We start from the raw sequence: 14548 nt of genomic DNA on the forward strand, positions 1-14548 counted from the left end.
GTAACTTGATCTCACACTGTATCCCTGAAGAAGACTTACCAGGACACGCTCATATGAAATCCAACAAAGGTACCGTACCAGACGCTACGCCTTCAGCACACCTTCCACAACCTTCAGAACCTCCACCAACTCCTCATCCATCATACTCTTCCCCACAACCTGGACATGCGTCGGTAAACCCTCACACTCATCCGCATCATCTGCAGCACACGTTAGCCTCCAACACTCGCTTGAGACGCAAATCACACTTACAAGGCGGTTCAAACGCCACGCCCTCCTTCAAAAACTCCTTATCAGCCCCTTTCTCCGCTTTCCCAGCCGCCAGCACCCCACTCGGCCAATTCAACAAATTGACCACGACTGTGTAAATCGGGAGACCGTAGGTATCATGCTTTGGTGCGACACCCTGGTACCCCGGCATGAGAACGGCGTCTAGTCCTTTCTCCTCCTGCTCTTGTCCAACCGCGCCAACCATCAGCGCATGCCACTTCTTGACAACCCCCGCCTTCTGCACATTCAAATCCCACAGCTCATCCAGCGTCGGAACCCAGTCTTTCAACTCGGGGAACGAGCATGTTGATAGCGAGGGGACGGGTGGCTCCCCGCCTTGTTTGATATATTGCAACGGCGTCTTCTTCGGATCCAGCATGAAGAATTTCCATGCTAGCAGGGCGGTTTGGTAGAGTTCTGGTATCTTGTCATCGAGGAGGACGATTTCGTGGCCTTGCGCTTTGAGTTTCATCGCCGTAGTATGCAGTGCGCGAGCGATGGGTGGGTGGAGCGGTCGTTCTTTACACCCCCTCACGAGCCCGAAGCGCAGGGGTTTGCTAGAAGGCTGAACCCGGCGCCACGGCACATTGAGGCTGTTTTCGTCGTAAAGCCACGGTTTCGCGTCGCCTACACTCCGCATGAAAAGTGCGTAATCGCGAACAGAACGGCCACACGGTCCTATAACCACGGGAACGGACCCTGGACTTCCCAGCCGACCGACTGCGACGCCCCCTGCAAACGGCACCCTCCCTGCTGTCGGCTTCAGAGACGAGCCGCCGCAGCATATCGCGGGGATGCGGTTTGAGCCTGCGACATCTGTCGCTACGCCTAGGACACTGCCTTTCATAGCGAGGAGGGCGCCCTCGCCGCCTGTGGAGCCGCCGGCTGTGTGGCTGAGTTTGAGCGGATTCAGCGTGCGGCCGAAGATGTTGTTGTGGGAATCTGCTGTCATCATGGTTTGGGGGAGGTTGGTTTTCACGTAGAAGACTGCGCCGAGCGTGTGCAGGAGGGTTATCAAAGAAGAGTTAGAGGCGGAGGGGGGGTGCGTGAGGAAGGATATGTAGCCGAGGGTTGCTTGGACGCCGCGGATGTTGAAGGAGTCTTTTAGACTTATTGGGAGGCCGTGGAGGGGTCCCATAACTCTCCCCTCATTCTTCAGAAAATCATCACATTCCCGAGCCCGGGCGAGTGCTTCCTCGAACATAATCTCCGTCAAGCAACTCACACACTGCTGTGCCACAGCTGCTCTCTTGCAAAACGCTGTTACCACTTCTGTACTTGTCAATTGGCCCTCTGCCATCATCTTGACCAGATCAGTGGCATCGTAGTTTTCAGTAATGTCCAGTTCTTTCTCGGTCAAGATACCGCATGTTCGCGGAACATCTAACACAGATATACTGGAGTCTTCTGTGTACTGAGATGTCTGAGAAGAAGGCAGCCGCCAATCTTTCGGTATCTTAGCGTACACGAATTCGCGTTTCGAAGCGGCGAGAGTGCGCCAGTCGGGTATGGATGGTGGTGCCGCGGTCATGGTGTTTGGTGATGGGATGACTGGGGTTGGACGGATGGGATCAGGGTTATTCAAGTCAGAGTTGTCAAGCAACGAAGGATGAATATGTAAACGGGTTTTGAGGCAAGGAAAAAGCAAATAGCAGCGGTGAAGATGCAATAGAGAAGACGCTACTGTGTATCATTGTTACATGCTGATGATGAGGGGTTTGGGGGGCTATGGGGAGCCGGCCGAGGTTGCCGAGTCGGAGGGAGATCCCGAGAGGCGTGCAGCGTGGGGATATGTGGGTTTGGACTGGGGTAGTCAGGTGCGTATGATGACTTTGTCCGGCATGCAGAATACGCTGTTGCTTGAAGAATTGCCAAAACTCCATTTAGGTCGATGTCTGGATGTCCAACGTAAAGATTTCGCTAAAGCTACATGAGCTATCATGAACGCTTGAACTGGGTGGCACCATACCAGTAGAAATTTAAAGAACGCCCATGGTCTGATTAATACTGCCTTGAGGATATGCTCCCTACACCTGGTATATGCTTCAATCCCTTCTCCTCTCGCTCCTCTCGTGTGGTGACCTGCTTCTCGTGTCCTTTCGCCGTCTCCGGTCTCTCGATAGTGACCTCGACCGCTTCGCATCGAAATCGCGGTCTCGCCTGCGTTCTGTACGATCGTCTCGTCGCTTGTGGTCGCGGCTTCGTGATCGGTGTCTGCGTCTGTCATCGCGTCCGTCGTCCCTCCGCCTGTCACGCGACCGTGAACGTTCTCTATGTCTGTGGCGTCGCTCTCTGTCCCGCGAACGACTCCGCGATCGATGACGTCTCCTTCGCTCTCCGTCGCCATCTCTGTGTCTCCGTGAACGCTCCTTCTTCTCCCTCCTCTTCGCCTTGTCGTCGTCGTCCTCCACTTTGGCTTTCTCATCTAGCGTGTCCTTGACATCTGCCTCGTGTGCCTTCTGGCCGAGTGGCGTCAGGTTCGCGTTATTGCGTACTGGCACGGGCAGACCCATGGCAGCTAGCATGGCGTCTTCCTCAGCCTCCTTCAGTTTGCGCTTCTCTTCCTTGATGCGCGCGGCCTCGGCTTCTTTGGATTCCTCGTCGCCCTTTGCGTACCAATTCAGATCGCGTCCTTGTTGCCAGCGCCCGACGGGGGCCATGAGCGAGTGGCCCAGGTAGTTTTCGCGTTGCGCATCGTTCTTGACGTCTTCCCATTTGAAGTCGGCGCGACCGCCGCTGGGATTGTTAGCTGGTGTTCTATATCGAGAAGTGAGAGAGCTTACCGGCTGCCTTCTTTGCGCACTGTCTGTACGAGATCCATGGTGTTGAGTGTTGAGTTGTCGGGTAGTGGTATGCAGAAGACGGCGCAAGTTGATTGCGGCCAACACGCGGAGGTGAGAGGCCCGTGCTACCTACCAGTAGCTTCTCCATCACCAACCTCCAAGAGCTGCCAGACAGCCCTGACACTCTTCACTCACAAACTCACCGCAAACATGCCTCCGACACTCCCACCTCCCGACGAGCAGGAATACGATGCGCCCTCGACCATCGCGACTCTGCCTGGGCAAGACCTGAATGCCGGAAACAACCTCTTCTGGTACTTCACCTCGTCGCCATGGTTCGACGCCGAAGAGTGCATCAACATATCTGTCTTCACTAACCTCAATCTGCATGACCCGGCCAATGCCCAACAAATCATGAATGATCCGACGCTATGGAATCAAAGACTCAACAGTGTACCGCAAGGAATACAATACGTTATAGCAGGCGAAGGGCAGGGCGAAGGGCACCCATGGATTCTCCAGCGCCAACACAAGGCCGAGGTCACAGATTACGATGGCAACAAGAAGAACGGCATGTTTGTCGAGGGCAACTGGTACACGCACAACACCAAGGTTCTCATGGCGCCGAGCTTGCTGGACGTTGTGCAGAGTAGACTGCTTACCGTCGCGACGCGCATGGAGCAGATGGCTGAGATATCCAAGAACATGACACACTGGACACCTGCGACGGGATACTCGTACTTCCCTCCTTCGCACGAAGCGGCGAAAGCGGCGACTACGGCGAGTCGAATCGGTAGTCCGACACTGGCGCCAACAGACCCAGACGCAGCGGGCTCGCAGTCACAAGGAGCAGGAGCCACGGCACAGGCGACAGATCCACTGGCGTCCACCACCGAGTTCTCTGACGCGCTGTTCATGCACTCGCTCAACCTCACAAACGCATACGGGGACGAATACATGGACGAGAACCCGCTGAAGGGCGAGCCGGGCGCGTTCGTCTTCGAGGGCACCAAGACCGCTGTCAATGCGAGGAACAAGGCACAGGAGCAAGCGGCACAAGCCTCACAGTCTACACCTGCTGCAGGGTTGAAGATCGAGACACAGCCACCGAGCAGAGCACCATCTGCAGTAGGCACACCAAAGGCGGTAGGCACACCGACTACACTGGAAGCGCAGGGTAAAAAGGGCATCATCGCCCCCGCCCCCAAGAAGAAGAAGGACAGGAGGAAGAGTCAAGGTGGGCTGACGAGTCCGACGACACCGAGTGTGCCATAGTCCCGTCGTTCGGACTCGCTTTGGTGTAGGAGCAGTCATTTCCTTTCCATGATACCCCGACTATATACAAGTCAAAATCCAAAGATCGTCAAAACTCGTCTTCTTCCGATTCACCATGCGCTTATACCCGTAAACTGACGTACGATTACCGATAAGAACACCTGCAGCCAACCGGAATGGAAGGTGAGATGCGACATCTAACGCCTCTGACTTTAGCCCGAACGCCGAAGTAAGCCACAACGAAATGGCCCCCAAACAAGCCGTTGGTCGACATCTTTGCATGTATAAACAGGCGTCGTTGCCACGTCCTACTCCAACTATCACAATATCCCATCCTCATCCTACTCGCAAACATGGTCCTCAGAAAAGTCGTCACACCTGCCACTCCAAATCCCCCCTCAACCCACAGCACCATCCCCAACGCCTCTTCTCATGGAGAAAAACAACCCCACGACTATCTCCCCGTCCCCAACCCAATGCCCAGCTACTGGCTCCAAAACCCGCATCCCTACGCCACCCTCCGCAGCACCCCTTCCCTCCCCCCAACCTGCGACATCGCCATCATCGGCTCCGGAATGGCCGGCGTCCTAACCTTGTACCACATCCTCCAAACTTACCACAAAAGCTACCTCTCCACGGGAAAACGCATGCCGCGCGTCGTCCTCCTCGACGCCCGCGACCTCTGTAGCGGCGCCACCGCACGAAACGGCGGACATTCTAAAATCAAAACCGCAACACTGGCGGGTATGCAAGATAGCGCCATGAGAACGGAGATGGCGGAGTATCACCAACGCGTGATTTACGAACTAAAAACGCTGGTTGAAGACGAGGGGTTAGCTCAAGAATGCGAGTTTGAACTCAGGCGTAGCTTTGATGTTTTCCAAGACCGTGAGGAGTTTGAAAAGGTGAAGAGGGTGTATGATGATGCGGTGAAGAAGGGGGAGGAGTGGACGAAGAGCAGGAGTGTGGTTGAGGGGAAGTATGTGGAGGGGGTTACGAGTGTGAAAGGGGCGGTGGGGGCGTTTACGTGTGAGGTTGCGAGTTTTTGGCCGTATAAGTTGGTTACGGGAATACTTGAGGTTTTGGTGAAGAGGTATGGGGGGAGCGAGAAAGACGGGGATAGGGATAGGGATGGTGGGAAAGAGGGGGTGTTGAACGTGCAGATGAATACGCCGGTCACGCACTTAACCACCACCTCCACATCCCCCATCAACACCTCTAACACAAACACAAACACCGAAACAACAACAACCCTCCACACCCCCCGCGGCACCCTAACAACCACCTCCCTAATCCACGCCACAAACGCCTACACCCCATCCCTCCTCCCCTCCTTCCGTGGCACAATAACCCCCTACAAAGGAATGAACAGCCACCACACGCCCTCCCGCCCCATCCATCCCCATTTGTCCAACACCTACAACATATCCTTCGCCCCCACACCCTCCACCCCAACAACCCCCAGCCACCCAACAGGAACAGACTACCTAAACCCACGCCCGGACTCTTCCATCGTCGTAGGCGGCGGCTCCTGGCTCTACACCCACCCCTCCTCTTCCAAGCCCCACAACAAATCCCTATGGTACAACACCGTCGACGACTCCCTTACTTCCGGCCACTTCCCCCCCTCCATCTACTCCCACTGGACATCCTACATGTCTACAACCTTCCTCGGCTGGGAGGACAGCGCCGCCCAACCAGACAGTATCTGGACGGGCATCCAGGCTATGACGCCGGATGGGATGCCGCATGTGGGCCGTGTTCCTGGGGTAAAAGAGGGACAGTGGATGTTGTGTGGGTTTAACGGGGGCGGGATGGGTATTATACCGTTGTGTGCGAGAGCGGTGGCGAAGATGGTGGTTGAGGGGAAGGGGTTTGAGGATGTGGAGGGGGAGTTTGGGTTGGTGGGGGGGTTTGCTACGGGGGAGGGGAGGATGATGAGTGTGATTGAGGGGACGGGGGGTTGAGTGTTATGGAAGTGTAAGATGGGAATTGCGATGTTGTGTTGATCAATCCAATCTTCTGCACGTTCAACATGTGCATGGATGATCCTTGGTGATACTAGTTTTCATCGCGAGAAGCGCGTTCTATGGGGTTGGGTCTAATTACAATGTACGTACGGGATTAAATCTATATGTATATATACAATCTGAGAAAGAAGCTTATTTACTTGAACGGCAGGGTAACTACCGTAAATGGCTTTTGATTCAAGGAAATCGTCACTGGTTGCAGAAGACGTACTAATGAGTGGGTAAATCCCGGATCCTTTTCGCGACCGATCGACTTTTTGCGAAACGGTGCCAGTGCTAAAGGAATCTCCGACGGATACGAGTCTTGACTAACTAATCATCCCTAAGAAGCGAATTGTGAAAGAGGAGAGATGGGCTCCTCTCGATGCCAACAGAAAAAAACATAAACTCCATCCCAGATGCCGCTTGCTTCCCTTTTCATATTTGAGCATTTGCAGTTTGACGAAAGCCTTCATCAGAACAGTTTCTTTCACCCGCCAACAATGCAAGAGTCCCAGAAGCTAGCCACAAACACACCCGTGAAGTAACAAAGGAGAGATACCAAGCGACAAGATAGAAGCTCGAAATGATGAGGTCGTCGGTGAAGTGGAGTGTACAGGTATAAGGTAGAGAGGAGAGGAGATAGGAAATGGTATCTCTAACGGCTACAATCTGAACGTGGAGGGTTGAGGATTGGGAATCGTAGGACTCTTGCTTCCTGGAAACAACGTATTCCTCGAAATCAAAGCAAAGAAAAAAAGGGATAAGAAAAGTTGTCAAGACTACAAGTGGCAGGTCATAGTGCCTTACCACACCCACTCAAGGTCACCCAGATCGTCCGTGATCTGGGCGTGTTCGGTATGAGAGCGCCAATCTTTACTCTTGTACCAGTTGTCCACCTTCTGCTCCCAGGAGCTGACAGGGTGGTTGTTGTTTTCGTTGTGACTGGAGCCCCAGTGGATCGGTCGTCGGCCAGTGCCAGTCCGGCTCCGCTTCCGGGCGGAGCTCGGAGCTTCAGTGGACTTGGGCGACCTCATTGGCTTTGACGGAGTCTGCTGCTGAACTTGCTGCTGGGCTTGGACGGCAGGGCTGCGTCGACGGTCGCCGAGGGCAGCCCACTTGTCGGCAGCAGAGCGCTTGGGGCTGCGAGCAGGTCCTGGGGTGCGATGCTCCTCGAAGACAAATCCAGTCGCCGCGCTGACGTGGTCGACCGCAGAGCGAATGTTCTTAGGCGAGCGATCCCTGCTGTTGTGGACCGTGGCAGGGTTCTTCACCTCGGATAAGCCGCGAGGGGTCGAGACGCCAGATCCGGCTTCGGAGACAACAGCCTTGGGCTTGGGCTTCTCAGCGCTGAAGGAGTGGCAGTTGTTCTCGAGCTCAGCAAGGAATTGCGCGTCGTCATCCTCCTCATCCCAGAGGTCACTCCAGCTCTTCGAGATCATGTCGCGCTTCTTACCGAAGACGGATGACATGCTGTTGAAGTTCTTGGCAGGGAGCGAGCCAGAGATAGCAACGGGCCGAGATCGAGTGAAGTTCATCGACTTTGGTTCGCTGACGTCAACCGACTTGAAAGATAAGCCTAAGCCGGAGTCCACAAAAGATACGGCAGAAGCGCTATCTGGCTTGACATCGTAGGGAGGACCCGGGAACATGTCGTCCTCGTAGATTTCGTCGTCAGGAATGGCGGAGAGCTGACGGAACTGCTGAGGGGGCGACATGGCTAAGGCCTTTGCCCATGGGAATGAACCATTGTTCTCGAGCTGCGGCGTCGAGATGGAGGGAGTGCGGAGGGGCTCACGGTTGGCTCCGACAGCGACGACGTCACGCTCCTCAGTGCAGAAGTCGTCAAGACTCTCGTCATCGGTGGTGAAGCTGATGACGCGGGCCAAGGCATCCTTGACAGCGTTGAGGTCGCGCCTCTCGGGGTCGACGGCCAAGCACTGCCTGATGACCTCAAAGGTATCCTGCGACATATTGGGGAACACGTCGAAGAGACTCTGACGGTCAAGAGCGAAGTCGGCGTACAGAGGGTCTGAAGTGGATGGGACAGCGAAGGGGTTGCGCTGGAAGAGGATGTTGAGGAGGACGATGCCAATGGCCCAGATGTCTGCCTTCTCAGTAGAGTAGCCAGTGTTGCCAGGGTCGTACTGCTCAGGCGCCATGTAGCGGTCGCTGCCTACAGCAATCTCGTAGGACCACGTGTCGGTAGTGGCAAGACCAAAGTCGCCAAGCTTCATGGAGCCATCCTGGGTGAGGAAGATGTTCTCGGGCTTGATGTCGCGGTGGTAGATACCCTTCGAGTGAATGAACTCGACGGCACCGACAAGCTGCATCATGAAGTCGCGCACGTGCTCGGTCTCGAGGGGGCCCTTGCCAACACGGATCGCCTCGTACAGATCGCCGTTGGAGCAGAACTCGAGGACCAGGTAGATGTGGTTCTGGGTCTCGAAGGACTGCAGCAGGTTGACAACGTTGGAGTGGTCGCCAAGGTGCAGGTGAACGCCAAGCTCTTCGGAACGCTCATCGACTGCGAAAGCAGAAGGGCAGTTGACGGCGGCGGTGCTCTTGGTGATGACCTTGATGGCAACATTGTCGCCAGTTACGAGGTCCTTGGCCTGGAAGACCATGCCAAAAGAGCCATTGTTGAGAGGGGAGATGGTCTCGTATCGTCCATGTAGCACAACGCCGTCGTGAAGGTGATCGCGCATGCACTCCATTGGAATAGTGTGTAGTGGAACGGGGTGGCTGTCGTGGTGAAGCCGGACAAACAAAGGAACAGGAAGAGGGGAAGCTCGATATGCGGATAAACAATGGGCAGACAGCCGAAAGCCCAAAAGCGATGCTCTATCAGACTTTTAGGTGACGGAGTCTTGGGAAGATATCAATAAATGGTTGTAATGGCGGCCGATGGTTATGGGATAGGTCGGACCGGATATGTCGTAAGGCAGCAGCGGGAGGCTGGAGAAACAGAAAGCAGTCGTCGGTGATATGCACAGGAGTCCGTCGACGGAAACAGCAAGGAAATGCTCAAGAGAGTGTGGTTCTCATTTGTCGGTATTAATTGCGTATGGATAGCTCGAGTCAACGAGCTGTCGGGGTGGGTGGAGGAGGGATGGAGTCGTAGACGTCCGGAAAGGAAGAGGTATCGCTGCGTAAAGAAGAGAGTCGTAACACGTGGAAGTGGAGGTGTCGTCGGTAGGCAGACAGTAGGGAGGTGTCTGGATGACGCTATTGACGGCGTGAGTCAGATGGCACGGGCTCACGCGGAAAGGGAGCTAGCAGGCTGTCGAAGGTGGTCGAGACGATGCTAGTTGGCGGTTCGCTATGCTGGATTCGATCGAAAGAGCATCAAACGTCTGCCTGGAGAAGCTATTGCGGGGGCGGTCGGGTCGAAGTGAGGTGAGGTGAGAGATGAGGACGAGCGGGTACTCGGACTAGCTAGCTGTCGGACGGATGTCGAGATGGCCAGCAGCGGACTCTCAATATCACATCAAATCAGACCCGGCGGTGGCAGCTATATGGTCGAGTAGATGCGTGTATAGCGTGGTTGGCGTGGGTGTGTCGGGAGTCGGTGGAGGGCGGAAGGGATGGTGTTGTTGACGTTGTTGACGTCTGAGCTGCGAGCGGTTGCGGCTGCGGAAGGAGCGAGGGAGGAGCGGTGGTAATTAAGGCAGCAACGGACGGTGAGGGTTGTTGTGGTGGTGATGAGGAAGCAACGCTAGAGCTTGCGAACAACGACGAGAGCAAAGTAGGTGGGTACGTGTTATGGAGGCATCGGGAGATGGTGGTGAGGTGATAGCGGGTAAAGGACGGCCAGCTGGGTATTAGAGGGCAGCGCGCCAGGAGCTGCTGCCCTCGGGGGACCCACCAGTGGCAGGGGTCGTGCTTTGGGACTAGCGGGCCTGGCTAGGGATGGCTACGTGGCTTGCATTGGATCAGGTGCTAAAGCAGCACGAAGACCTGGCCAACCGGCGCCGCCACTGGCCTGCCAACTTTCCATGACTTTCTATCGGTTTCCACCGTGGTCGTCACCCGTCGTGCCTGCCATCACTTGCGCCCCGTCCCCGTCGGTCGTCCCTGCTTTGGCAGCCGGTGGGTCCTGCCCATGGCATCATCTCTTGCACAGTCATCGGCTCCACTCTGATCTCTGTGCTGGCGGACGAATGCGCAGAAATTAGCTATGACGAGCGCTGAAACATTGTCCTGGCCGACGCGGACAGGGCGCACTTCCAGACCTCGTCCAGCCTGTCCAGCCTGACCAGCTGTCGTGCGCCAATGCTGGCTTAGCCCCAAGCGCCGCCTCCAGGGCGCTGCTGATCGTAGCCCGTTACACCGTAGCACCCAACTGCCACCTGGCCTGTAGAAGCCCGCGCCCGCCCTCCACGAGCTGCTCCAACGCGACCGTTATCTCTCGTTTCGTGATGCTTGCCACTTTGTCCCGCATGAGCCTTGCGCTCTCTGCACCCGACATTGGACGTCCTGCTGTCGTGTGCTCAGATTGTCCGCAGTGTATCCGTCGCGCAGTACTGTGCTATCCAGGGGCTGATCTACGCCCCAATACAGCATGACAAGTGTTTCGTCGCTAGCTCGCGGCCATCTGGTACACTATTCGGCTGACTACTGTCTATCGTCCCTCGACATCGGCCTCAAGGGTCGGGCGGGTCGCGGCAAACATTAGAAATCTGGGGAAAGCTCATGCTGCGATGCGATGCGATGCTGCGACTGTCATTGCGGTCAACCCTGACCGCTGATGTGCCGTGGCATCGCTGCTTCATAGTCGCGGTTCATGCTACCGCTCTACCTGAGACAAAGCCGTGTATGCGCTCACGCCGCAATAGCCTCGCGCGTCCATCCCGCCTCGAATCCTCTGTTTGTTGTCTTGCTGCGCAGGATCCGGAGTAAGCTTCCCACTGCACCCTAAAGGAGGGCTCGCAGTAGCTTGCAGTAACTTGCAGCCTCCTGCATCCACAGCCACCCAGAGAGCGTCTTGGACAGGCACTCGGCGGGCTACTGCAGGTAACATGCACCGGGCCATTTCTTTGTACCCACTCGCTGTACCTGTCCCTGGGCTACCCATGAGCGGTGTAGAGAAACAAAGACAACACACTCTCCCCCAGCCTATAGCATTTTCAACTTTTTGCGTTGAGCCGGGAGGATTTACGTGACAGGCGGACGTACAGTGGGTCGGCTGCGGAAGCTATGTGGAAATCTTGCGACATCGAGCATCGACATGGCCGGGTTAGCCAGGAACACCCGTCCATCTCACCATGGTCGCCCGCAAACACGAGTGAAGGTGTGGATATTCTGGGGCTCGCATGACGGTGTGCGCCTCAACGACCAGCCTCATCACGATCATTGCCACGAGGATGTACGATCACTGCAAGGAAGTCGTTGGGGAAGAGCCATCGTGACTGTACGCGACTGCCAACCTTCAACCCCCGATGCCCGATGACTCCTTTTGAAAATTTTCTTCTCGACAGCACGTTCACGGCTGTCAGGCCTCATCCGGCATCGTCAAGGGATATTCAAGGAACTTGTTTACACATGTCAATAATACACAACTTGCCGTGGTAACCTCACCGCCATGTTTTGAAGTTCCCGTCCGCAAGCCTCGCACCAGTTAGCTGCCAGTCCAGACACACAACTACAGTTCGCAGTATAGAGGCGCTATAGCAGAGATTTTCTTCTCACCGCCGTTCACCGCCCTGCACTCATCAACAACAAGGAAACAATGTCGCCCGCGTCCCTCGACACCGCGCGCTGGAGCCAAGCAGAGGTAGTGTTGCTCGACATTGGTAAGTCGCTTGCCATTCTCGAGTCCCGCATTCTCGAGTCCCGCATGGCTAGTCGAGAACGACTGCAATCAGCCTCCACCAACCTCGCGATGCATGCAGCTGTCTAGTCAGCAACTTCCCGATGGCGATGCCTGCCACCGACAGCACCTTGCACTGTCTGTGTTGCTGCGCTCTCCCGGGCGCTACCCCAGCTTTTGCCTGCGCCACCCAGCTTCGCCTTCCAATGCGTTGACTGGCCTAAACATCTCAGGAGGCTGACTGCTGCCAGAGGGCACTATTTCCAGCATCTCATTCGTCAAAGATGTCATGGTAAGCCTTCATGTTTCTATTCTCGCGTCTCACTTCCCAGCGCTTCCACCTTCCCTCGCTGTCATTCTGTTCGTCTCGAGGCGCATCTTCCCCGCATTCGGAATCGTGATCACCATCACCAACCTCTGTCGAGAATCACGCCGGCCCGCCCTCCCATGCCAGCCTGGTGTCACCCGGCAATGATGAAGCCACTCATGGCTCTCCTCGCCTCTTTCGCCTCCCCTGAGTTCTAGATGCTTTTCCGACCTGCACCTGCCACTCCAACGATGATCTCGCGCTTCCAACCTCCGTCATCTGTCACGCGACGCCCGCCAGTGGGGTTTCCTCTTCGCGCCGTCTCGCTCACAATAGCCGCAGTACCCGTATGCACTAGACAGTCTCACAAGACTAGCACGCAATTCGTGGTCGGATGCCGACTTCCAAAACCTCATCGCATCGTTCCCAGATGACGCCAAACGCAGCGCCGATGCGCTACTCGCCCACGTACAAGACCTTACGCGGCGCGATGTCAAGGCTGTGTACTTGAAGCAACTACAAGGTGGGTAACAAATTGAGTGTTTCAACATGGACGACGCACCCCGGGCCTCCCATGTCCAGCCAAATGATTGCCAACACCAAGCGCCGACACCGCGCCGCTCTAAAGCGGCTAGCTCGATCGAAACAGAGTAGTGATTCGATCGGCCAGTCACCACCGGCAGCATTATCGCGATAGTCGCCGCCTGTCGCAGCGACCCTCGGGGGTGCCAAACCCTCTTCCTGTCAGCTCGACGCCGCTCCAAGACCCTATTCTGTTCATCGCACCACAAGCGTGGCGATCAGCCCATTCTAAACGCTGCTTGCGTACTACCATCACCACACACGCACATTGCCTTTATCGATCTTATCAATCATCGGCCAATACACATAGTTGCACCGCAAAACTAACCCCTTTGCTCGCAGGCCACCTATGGACAACCGGGTTCCGCAACGGTGATCTCAAAACCCCGCTCTTCAGCGATGTAATCCCCCAACTCGAGCAGTGGAAAGCAGCCGGCAAAACACTGGCCATCTTCTCCTCCGGCAGCGTGCAGGCTCAGCTCCAGTTCTTTACCTACGTCACAGACGGTCCGAATACGCGGGACATTAAACCCCTGTTCGCCGCCCACTACGACACGGTGAACGCCGGTCCTAAAATGGAAAAGACGTCCTACGAGAAGATATGCCGTGAGCTGGGCAAGGACGTCAAGAACGTCGCTTTCTTGACTGACAATGTAAAAGGTATGTGGTATTTTCGTGAGGCTGTTACGGCGGATGGTGATTTGAAACAACACACCACCGCCTACTCACCGCCCTTACATCTGCACCCCACCACCGCATCTTTCAACCCACTCTTTGTCTCGCTTTCCGAATTCGTTACTCACCTATCATCCCACCATCACACGTCCTTCGTCACGCCGCATATTCTCGTCTCTCGCCTACTGCCCCTCTCGTCCACATCCGCGTGTCTCTCGTTCCACATAAGTCTTTCCCATCACGCGACCCCACCATGTTTCACATCGATACATCTTCTCCATCGCACGTGGCTAGCTCCATATGCACACTTTCATGTACAGTGACTGACATGTTTTGGGATTTGAATAGAAGCTGAAGCGGCGATGGATGCGGGTGTCTATGCTGTTGTCGTTGACCGGCCGGGTAACGCGCCGTTGGAGGATAAGTCGAGAGAGGCGTTCGCTGTCATTGAGACATTGGATGCGTTGCCTTGAGCGGATCGACGATGAATGGGGATGTTGTCGCTTGGAGCGCTGCGAGGAGGGCTTCATACGTGGTTGTCGTTGTTGCGACACGGGTATCGAGGCTTGACAACAGGTCGATTCACTAAATACGCAATATCAATATGAGCTTTGCCTTCATTGAAGTACTTTTCCAAAGTAACGAAGCTCTCGTCATAGCTACTCCACATGTGATCTATCGGTGGTGCGATAACACCCCAACCTCTGATGGCAATTTCCAGTCTTAAACCTGCACACCAAAGTACGAAAATAATTCATCTGCACTGCAAAACCACCGGAAACCTGTGCAACTGACACCATCACATAGTCTTCATAATCCCTCATAATGTTACAAG

At 55.5% G+C, this 14548-nt stretch overlaps 5 protein-coding genes across 5 annotated transcripts; 2 read left to right on the forward strand and 3 right to left on the reverse strand.

Annotated features, from left to right (window-relative positions):
• Positions 1 to 84: 84 nt before the first annotated feature.
• On the reverse strand, positions 85 to 1801 carry J4E87_007048 (uncharacterized protein; the record flags this gene model as incomplete). Its single annotated transcript, XM_049378645.1, has 2 exons — positions 85 to 200; positions 253 to 1801. The coding sequence occupies 2 exons, from the start codon at positions 1799 to 1801 to the stop codon at positions 85 to 87; spliced, it is 1665 nt and encodes a 554-aa protein (XP_049231666.1).
• Positions 1802 to 2315: 514 nt separating this feature from the next.
• J4E87_007049 (uncharacterized protein) lies at positions 2316 to 3091 on the reverse strand (the record flags this gene model as incomplete). Its single annotated transcript, XM_049378646.1, has 2 exons — positions 2316 to 3006; positions 3054 to 3091. 2 exons carry the CDS (start codon positions 3089 to 3091, stop codon positions 2316 to 2318), a joined length of 729 nt encoding a protein of 242 aa, XP_049231667.1.
• Positions 3092 to 3263: 172 nt separating this feature from the next.
• On the forward strand, positions 3264 to 4328 carry J4E87_007050 (uncharacterized protein; the record flags this gene model as incomplete). The annotated part of the gene is made up of 1 exon (XM_049378647.1): positions 3264 to 4328. The coding sequence occupies one exon, from the start codon at positions 3264 to 3266 to the stop codon at positions 4326 to 4328; it is 1065 nt and encodes a 354-aa protein (XP_049231668.1).
• Positions 4329 to 7143: 2815 nt separating this feature from the next.
• On the reverse strand, positions 7144 to 9054 carry J4E87_007051 (uncharacterized protein; the record flags this gene model as incomplete). The annotated part of the gene is made up of 1 exon (XM_049378648.1): positions 7144 to 9054. One exon carries the CDS (start codon positions 9052 to 9054, stop codon positions 7144 to 7146), a length of 1911 nt encoding a protein of 636 aa, XP_049231669.1.
• A 3014-nt stretch (positions 9055 to 12068) lies between these two features.
• On the forward strand, positions 12069 to 14186 carry J4E87_007052 (uncharacterized protein; the record flags this gene model as incomplete). Its single annotated transcript, XM_049378649.1, has 5 exons — positions 12069 to 12132; positions 12401 to 12441; positions 12799 to 12979; positions 13381 to 13698; positions 14062 to 14186. The coding sequence occupies 5 exons, from the start codon at positions 12069 to 12071 to the stop codon at positions 14184 to 14186; spliced, it is 729 nt and encodes a 242-aa protein (XP_049231670.1).
• Between the last annotated feature and the right edge of the window lie 362 nt (positions 14187 to 14548).

Source organism: Alternaria ethzedia (assembly GCF_023757985.1).
Source record: "Alternaria ethzedia strain BMP 0044 chromosome Unknown scaffold_18, whole genome shotgun sequence".
Taxonomy (NCBI): Eukaryota; Fungi; Ascomycota; class Dothideomycetes; order Pleosporales; family Pleosporaceae; genus Alternaria; species Alternaria ethzedia.